Source organism: Phragmites australis, chromosome 14 (genome assembly GCF_958298935.1).
Source record: "Phragmites australis chromosome 14, lpPhrAust1.1, whole genome shotgun sequence".
In the NCBI taxonomy this organism is placed as follows: Eukaryota; Viridiplantae; Streptophyta; class Magnoliopsida; order Poales; family Poaceae; genus Phragmites; species Phragmites australis.
Genome location: NC_084934.1, coordinates 28,730,189 through 28,739,637, shown reverse-complemented (window position 1 = coordinate 28,739,637; position 9,449 = coordinate 28,730,189). Strand labels below are relative to the sequence as shown.

Below are 9,449 nucleotides of genomic sequence, written 5' to 3'. Positions count from 1 at the left end.
GGGCCGTCTGTCGGCGCCCGCCCAGCGCTCTTGCCGGCGGTCGGGCTCTTGAGCCGGCCTATGGGCGGGGCCCTGGGCCGGCTTGACAGGAGCGGCCTCGCGCTTCCTTCTCTTCTTGTTTTCCCGCTTGTCGGAGTCGGAAGAACTTGGCTGGTCGGTGGCGGGGCGGGGAGCATGCCACGCCATGGCCTCCGCAGCCTTGGCGCACTTATCGGCCAGTGCTAAGAGCTCCGCAGTGGTCTCGATCTCGTGCGTACCTAGCTTTTCGAGCATCCGCTCGTCGCGGACGCCCTGCCGGAAAGCGACGATAACAGCGTGGGGGGCCACCCGCGGGATGGTGTTGCGGACCTGGCTGAAATGCTGTATAAAGCGCCGCAGCGTCTTCCCGTCCTGTTGCTTGACGGCGTGGAGGTCGCACTCCAAGCGGGGGCGCGTGAATGTGCCTTGAAAGTTGGCCACAAACTGGTGGCAAAGGTCATCCCAGGAGCTAATAGACCCCGGGGGTAAGTTCATAAGCCAGGAACGGGCAGAGCCCCTCAAGGCAACATGAAAATAATTTGCCATCACCTTTTCGCTGCCTCCGGCCGTTTGAACGGCCGTAGTGTAGATCTGGAGGAACTCGACAGGGTCGATGGACCCGTCGTACTTCTCCGGTAGCTCGGGGCGGAACTTGGAGGGCCACTTGACCCGATGGAGCTCAGCGGTAAAAGCACGGCAACCGGTGCCGTACCCCGCGGCGTGGGCGGGTGCCCTGGGTGGTGAATGCCGGCGAGCCGGGGATTCCCGGTGATCGTGGGCCGGGAAAGAGGAAGCCTGGTCCTCTGCCTCGGCCTCCTGCCGGGTTTCCCACTGGCGCTCGAGAGTGACACGGGCGTCCTCGTGGCCCCTCCGCTCGTTAAGACGCAAGCGGAGGTCCCGGGCTTCGAACACGGCCAGGGGGGCGGCACTCCGCCTGGAGGCCCCTCGGCCCGTGCGGACGTTGCCCGTTGAGCAGCCGGTTCTGGCGGCGCCACGCTGGGTGGTGGTGCGAGGAATCCCGGCCAGCACCTGGCGGCGAGCAGTGCCGACCAAGGCGACGACATCTTGGATCCACCGGCCTTTCGGAGTGTTCGGCGTGGCCTAGACGGGCGAGTGCCTGAGGAGAGCATGCGCTGCAAGCAGCGCGCTCCCCGGGCTGGCCTCGCTAAAGGCGAGTCTGCGCCGAAGCGGCACCCGGCGCTGTCCAGAGGCGGACCTGGCGGTCGGGGTCTCGACCTCCTGCTGGGGGTCGGAGAGTGCATCAGCGGCGGCGGCGGCGGCCCTGCTGGGCCTAGCACCTTGGTTCCCTTGGGAGGGAAAAACCGCGCGCGTGGATAGTGGCTGCTGCTGGAATGCAGCAGCGACTAGGGCCTCTTGGGCGTCGGGCAGCACTCCGTCACTGGAAGTGGAGCCGGAACGCTGGAGACGGTGCCCATCGGCCATCTTTTCCTGTGGAAGAAAGCAAACGAACAAATTCAGGGATATTCCCCCCTACCTAGCGCGCCAGCTGTCGGAGGATGAACTCCTGTCGCAAGGATCCCGAGAGACCCCTTTTTAAAGATTCGGCCGGGGGGATGATCCTGAACGAGTTCGTCGGAGAAATAAATGGAAGTGAAAATAAATGCAACGGCCGGTGGTGGGGGATGATCGACCTAGTGCAAAGAGAAATAAATGCACCGGAGTTTAGACAGGTTTGGACCGCACGGGGGCGTAATACCCTACTCCTGTGTGGATGCAATATCCTTCCTTGAAGTGAATCCTTCAAGGATATATCTGGTTACAAGGGTGTATTGTCTAACAGAGAGCTTCAGGCTCCCTTGCTCTAGCTCTACTCGAGCTTGCTTGTGGTGTTCTTCGGATGCTTCAGGAGAGCTTCAGGGGCGATAGCTTCTTTTTGGAGAGATAGCTTGATCCAGGTTGATCCCTTCCTTTTATACACTCGCCGACCACGACTTACCCCAAATGGGAAAGAGGGGGCGCAAGTTCCAAGACGCCACGGAGAAAGGTGTCATCATTCCCTCTGGGCGAAGCGACAGGGGCGGTGGAAAAACGCAGCGCGCATCCGACCACCCGTCACTGTGGACGTCCTGGCGCCGTTGAGAGGGCCCACCGGGCGGCCACAAAGGCACCCGGCGCGCCCACCCTGTCTTGTTCTTCTGCCAGAGCAGGGTGGTAGGCGGAACGCTTTGATCCTGGCAACGTTATCCCGAGATACCCCGGATGATACGGGACGGGACCCGTGCAATTAATGGACCCACGCCCCTCTACCAAAGCATGGCAGGGACTGACACTGCGGCGTGGGCAGTTGGGAATGTCAGGATGTCAGGCCGCGCATGCCCATTAAATGCGGCTTCGGACCTTTGACTGGTTGACACCTCGTCGACGGGTCCTTCCGGGTCGTCGGGGCGTCGGGTGATCTTGCGCGAACCTTCGGGGAACCGGGTGCTCGGGAGCTTCCACGTGCAGCCCCGAGCACTCTCTCCCGAGTACTTCTGCAGAACCTTTGGGGAACCGAGTGCTCGGGGGCTGCCACGTGCAGCTCCGAGCACTCTCTCCCGAGCACTTCTGCAGAACCTTTGGGGAACCGAGTGCTCGGGGGCTGCCACGTGCAGCCCCGAGCACTCTCTCCCGAGCCCTTCTGTAGAACCTTCGGGGAACCGAGTGCTCGGGGGCTGCCACGTGCAGCTCCGAGCACTCTCTCCTGAGCACTTCTGTAGAACCTTCGGGGAACCGAGTGCTCGAGGGCTGCCACGTGCAGCCCCGAGCACTCTCTCCCGAGCACTTGGCTGTTCGGCCCATCGGGGGACTATGGTACTTGGGGGCGAGCGGGCACCTCTCCGAGCACTTTCTTCCCGGTACTTGGACTCTGCGGGTCATCGGGGAACTGGGGTGCTCGGGAACCAGAGACTGTGGCCCCGAGCACCTTCTCCCGGAACTTAGATTTTCCTCATCCTGCAGGGGGGACCTCGCGGGATGGTGACACGTGGCGGACACCGGCCTGTTCTCGGGACTCAGGGACCCCCGGTTCCTGATACACCGACAGAGACCGTGTGCACAAATGGTCTATTAGGATCATTCATTTGTATTGAGATTCATGCTAAAAGAGAGATGAATATAAGGTGGGAAGGATAGATGATCGAGATAGACCGTGCATGCGCATCATATTGCGAAGTTGCATTTTCCGTACAATGAAACACTAGTGCAAAAATGGTCATTAGTACCGACTCAAAAATACCATCAGTAGCGATTTTTGAATCGGCACTGATTACTCGATACGATAGTCAGTGATTTTCAGTGCCGGTTTATGAACTGACACTGATAATGAGTATCAGTACCGATTCTTTATTATGAACCGGCACGGATGGTCACTCTCCCATATACAGAATCGGTTTATAATTTACTTGTTCATGCACAATTTACAATAAATTTTTTAATATATTCAGAGAATTGTTTCTTCAATATAATGAAATTTCATTTATGCAAGACAATCAACAAAATCATTCAATCACCACAGTTACACCAAAAAGTTGTTCCATTTAACATGTAGCAAACAATCTGTTAGAACATTACCTCTTGAAGGTAAACAGCTTTACTCACCGTATGAGTACTTCTCGTACAATTATTAAGTCTAATTAACACAATAGGTTGAAATGCACATTGCATTTTTTTCTTTGACATCTAGCTCTTGATCCAAAATGAATATCGTGTAGTTTTAAAATGAGGAGATGAATCCTGATGCTGCTCCTTCCTCCTGCAAAGAAGAATCTGTGGATAGACAAAACTACAATTTAGCTCAAATGAACCAATGCAGCAAAGAAAACATTTTTCAATTTTGGAACCCTCAACATCAGGAAATGCTACTATGCATACAACATTGACTTACAAATGTGGAACGGTGAACACAATACAATTTGTAGACTAACTGTTACTTAAATACAACTTACATAAATCAGATGTAAAATTATCCAATTCTCCACACAGCAAAACAGATGTAGTTAACTGAATATGAACTAGAAAGTTTTCAGAGAACCAAAAACATGGACCAAAAATAAAACTTGAGAGAGGTTTTGCATTCACTAACCTGTATAGCAGTCTAATCTTGAAGACAAGCTTGCCCTCACGTCGAGTAAGCAACCCTAATCATGTGAGATGAAAATCCCTTTCCATTAAAGAAGCGGCACACAGAGGAGAAGAGCTATGCATCCAAGGGCCAAGGCTCCTATTTTGGTCAAACAGAAGGGACATAGCAGAGGGGACATCAATACTCACTTGATTGTAAGTAGTTTACAAAATACTAAAATTTAATGGTGTTTTAAGATGAAGGAATCCAGAATCTTGCACTTTGACTACATTTAGCATAGGCAGAAAATAAAACTTTACATACTTGCCATAGGCCATGTACATATATGCATATATAGAAAGCCTGGAACTGTTATAGCCCACAGCCTAAATTTGTTCCCAAGCAAATTGAAAGGCACTACATAAACAAGGTAAATTAGGTAAGGAGTAATTAATAGGAATGTCTTATATGAAAATTAAAGATAGTAGATACATTAATCGCATTGTAGGATGTTACTTGTTTGGTAAACGCTCCTCAAAATAACTAGTCTCGGACATGGCACGTTGGCTATTTCTATCCATTTGTACATGTAAAAGATCATCACTAGTATTGTTCTGTTGCAACTCGTCCCAAGAGAATTCTAAAATCAAACATGAACAGTCTCATCCCATGTGAGCCGCAGTCCTAGAGTCAGCACTTAGCACTGCAATCCATCAGGGCAATAGCAACGTGGCATTTCCACGAATGCCTCGCAGGCACGGCCACATCCCTCCCCTCCCGAATCTGAAGCAAGAATCTGGGAAGCAACCATGGCAACAAGCACATATGACTCTCGCGCCGTAAGAGAACAGAGCTCACCCCAAGTCTGCGAACTGCCAAGAACCCAGGGCAAAAAAAAAGAAGGCATATTTCTCCTCTAACGCCAATGGTGTCGCTAAACCAAACAAGAAGAGCGGAGCAGAAGCAGTGTCATACCAGCAATTGTGATCAGGTGGTGGATGGAGGATTTGGAAGCCGGGTGCATCTGGCCGAACACGTCGACCACGCCCTTGCTCCCGCCGCTGCCCTCCTTCGAGATCCTCCTCCTCGACGATGACGCTGCGGTCCAGGAGATGAGAGGAGGAGAGTTTGAGAGAGGGAGGAGACGAAGGGGATTGGAGTGAGAGAAAGATGATGAGGAGAGAGGGGCGCAGAGGAGATAGGAGAGAGGCGGACATGAGGCTTAAGAGCGAAAACTTAATGAAGTGTAATTTCGGATCCGGATCTATATTAGTGTCTGTTGGAATTATAAACCGGCACTGATAGTATCAGTGTTGATTTGTATCTGGAGCCGACACTGATACTGAGTATCAGTATTGGTTTAACCCGGTTCAATTGTTGATCGAATGCGGAAGTTATGAACCAGCATTGAATACTTTATCAGTGCCGATTCTATTCTAACCGGTACTGATGATCTGACTTGGATGACTGTTTTTGTTGTACTAAAAGCCGGTGCCAAGGCAACCTCCGTTTCGCAATATTTGTTCACGCCCACCATTACGTATAAACCAAGAAATACTGAAATCGAGTGAAAAAATACAGTAAGATGACCATGTTACCCCTAATCAATGCAAGGATGAGAGCAAGTAACTCACCAGCGTTGGAGTAAATACATGCATGCACTCAAAGGTATAACAGGAAAATAGACCATAAAACATCCTTGGTTACCGTAATAGACAAACAATTTGAGATAAATACTCTCGAGGTCATGAACAAATATTGCGAAACTGAGGGAGATCTGCAAATACTCGCAGCTTGTTCAGCTTCAGTTTGTTAGCTTGCATTGGCCATTAGATCGAGAAACATTTATAGCACCGCTTCACCAGCGGGTTGCCGGGAATAATCTTGAACCGTACGTTTGAGTCCTAACTCAGGTGAAGAAGAGGATCGGATCGAGAAAGAAACAAGATTGTATATTTGATATATTTCAAGGAAACAAGATTATATGAACTGCAAATAATCTATGTTTGAGTCCCAAACAAGATTATTTCTTATTGGTCTCGCCAGGCTCAGCTTAGAGCTAGGAAAAATGGGCCCATCAGTCTCAATTAGCAGACATGATATGGTACGTCGGAGGCTGCTAATTCGCGCGCACGAGATGGTAACTCGCTTCCCCTTTCGACAACCCCTCCTTTCCTCTTTTGGATTTTTTCCTCCGTGTCTTTCTATTTTCGAAAACTTTCTAATAAACTTTTTTTTTTCAAAACATTTGAGAAAAAGTTTAGCTCAAACTTTTGAAAAAAATCTTTTTAGAAAAAGTTTAGCACAAAACTTTTGAGAAAAAAATTTAATGAGAAAAATTTATGAAAAACATTTTATATCAGGATACTAGTGAGCTATGTGGACAGTCTCGCTCAGACACGTGACTTGGCTGCTAGTGCGCGCGCCGATGGAACAGGATTTTCGTACGTACGGTCGAAGGAGACAGGTAAGAATTAAACTAAGCTAGTCACACAAAGATCATCTGGTGCAGAAGCAAAACTTGTCCTTCCGGCACGAGTAAACAATCAACTGAACAAGACCGATGGAACCGTCACACACGACGAGCATGAAGCACCTACAACTCACCTTCTCCCCTGGACTCCCATTCTTTGCACGAATCCAGCAACCATGCAAAGAGAAACACGACGCTCTGTCACGAGCCACAGGCACCACAGGATCGATATATAAGCCGCGGCACGCACGCACCATGCATCGAATATCAGGTAGGTTAATTCTGGCAGCTACTGGATCCATCGAGCGGCCAGTTCATGGCTGCTTCAGCTCTCCGCGTCGCGGTCCTCGCCGCCGTCCTCCTCCTCCCGTTCCTCAGCGTGCCGGCCGCGGCGCAGACCAAGAAGTTCTGCCTCACCCAGTTCGCCATCGCGAGCCAGGCCTGCGCCATCCTGCCGCCCACCAGCCCGGAGTCGCACCACCACCACCATCACGACGACGACGACGAGGATGAGGACGATGATGACGACGAGGACGAGGATGATCACCACAGTGACGACGACGACGACGACGATGGTGGCGATCATGACCATGACCGTGATCGCAAGAGCGGCGTCGTCCGCAGCCCCGCGTCGATGATCACCGTCGAGGCGGAGGTGGATGCCGACGCCGACGACGCCCATCGCAACGGCACCAGCCGCTCCCAGGGAAACCACACCCGCAGCAGCAGCGGCCACGGCTCCAGCAGGCATCGCCACCGCCGCGGCCGCCTGCGTGACGGCGACGACGACGACGACGACCACCATGACGATGATGACCACGACGACGACGACCATCACGACGACGACGACGACGACGACGACGAGGACGAGGATGACGACGACGACGACGATGACGACGAGGACGACGACGACGACCACCGCGCGTACAGGGACTGCTGCCGGTGGCTGAAGGAGGTGGAGCCAGACTGCGTGTGCGACGCGCTGCTCCGCCTGCCGTCCTTCCTCATCAAGCCGCAGCATAAGTACACCGTCAGGGTGGGGCATACCTGCAAGTTCACCTACAGGTGCGGCGGAGTCTGAGCTGGAAGTGCCATGCATGGACTGCATGCAGTCATGCAGAGTAATCTAAGCGGCTACAGACAATTTAATTATCACAAGCTTGTACGAGTTGGTTGGTTATGTACATGTTGCATGCATCTATACGTGCATGCATGCATACTGGTAAGTGAGAGGTTTGGCCTTTTCCCGTGCTACTGCTACCATCCATCAGTTAGTCGTATGATGAAGTTGGTGTACGTGTTTATATATCAGGTAAGTGAAATTAAGAACAGTAGTACTTGAATACAAGAGTTTGGAGTGATCGATTACTGGTAGATATATATACACTTGTAAGTTCAATCTGTACGTGTTAATTACAGCTAGCTGGCCTGTTTCGGGCTTGAAGCTGGTGTACTGTCTGTCAGTGTGCGTATATGTGCGTGTGGCTAACTAGTTGATGTACTTTCAAAGAGAACTCTGTACGTACCTAGAGATGATGTATGTTTACTCATATCCAATCATGGCCCCGATCGAAATTAAAACTAGCATTATTCCTCGATGGAATACATGTTTCTATAGCATCCTGTCAAATTGTCAATGTGTACATGTTGTAGCAGAAGAAAGCTAGAAGAAAACATTGCCCAAGGAATCGGCAATTAATGAATTGAAGCACAGGTGATCGGTGCTCTAGCATGACTGCATGAGCATGATCATATTACCCGACGCACGGCGGCACGCGCGTGTCGTCTCCGCCGAGCCTTCCCAGGTAGCCGCGCGCTACGCTATGCCGCCTGCTGCGCCCGTTGGTTGCATGGCATCGGTGTGCCTCGGCCGCATGAACACTCTCCTATCCTGTTCTATAAGAGCATGTATAATAGACTGTTTAGATGAGGTGTTTATAGAAAAAAGTTAGGTTTTTTCTTAACTGCAATAGCACTTGTGTTTAGATAGAAGGTAATGGGTTTATCTAAATACCGTTGCTTATACTAATATGATAATTAACTATATTTAAGCATATATAGTCTTTGTTTGTATTGAAAATTACAATTTTTAAACATCTGTAGTTTTTGTTTACATTAAAAATTATAATTTTTATATAAATGATTAACACTATTTTTTAAAATATCTAGCTATAAACATCTAAGGGCCTGTTTGTTTCAGCTAGAGATTCTGAAAAGCAGCTTATAAAAGCTGGATTGTGAAAAGCTGGATTGTGAAAAGCTTTTAGACTGTAGATTCTAAAAAAATTTAATGGACAGTTTAGTAAAATAGACTTTCACAATCTATCAAAAGCTAAGAAAAATCAGCTTCTCAGATTATCACAATCCAAACAGCAGATTTTAAAAAACTATAATCAAAAGCTGCCTGTTTATTTCAACTTCGGATTGTAAAAACTGAAAGCCAGAATCCGAAACTGAAATAAACAGGTACTAAGTATCGCCTAAACAGCAGCTGGCCAACTTTGTCTCCTGGCCTGGGCAAATTGGCTTTGTGCGCGGCGATCGAGCAGCGCCGCTGCCCGCGGGACGCTCTGCACGTCGTCGGAACGCGCGCGTCCGTCAATTCCCCCGGCCGTGCGCGATCTGGCCGGCGCACGAGCGCGCCCCACGTCCCAACGCCAACGCGCGCGCTGAACATGTTGTCGCCGGGCCGCGCACTGGTACGGTTAACCCACGGCGACGCGACGCGTCCAGATGACTAGGAGAGATAAGGAGCAAGTTGCTTGCTACCGCAAGGTCAAGCACAGACTATGAATAGAGAAGAGCTCAATCAAACGTCTGAGCAGTTGTACAAGGCTCTCCAACCCTACACGTACGTAGGCCTCATCGTCGTGCCGACCAATTCAAGATACATCCATT

General features: G+C 50.5%; 1 protein-coding gene across 1 annotated transcript; it reads left to right on the top strand.

Moving 5' to 3' along the window:
- The first annotated feature begins 6,867 nt into the window (after positions 1–6,867).
- Positions 6,868–7,632, top strand: LOC133891404 (uncharacterized). The gene has a single exon (XM_062332121.1). The coding sequence runs from the start codon at positions 6,868–6,870 to the stop codon at positions 7,630–7,632; it is 765 nt and encodes a 254-aa protein (XP_062188105.1).
- The last annotated feature ends 1,817 nt before the right edge of the window (positions 7,633–9,449 follow it).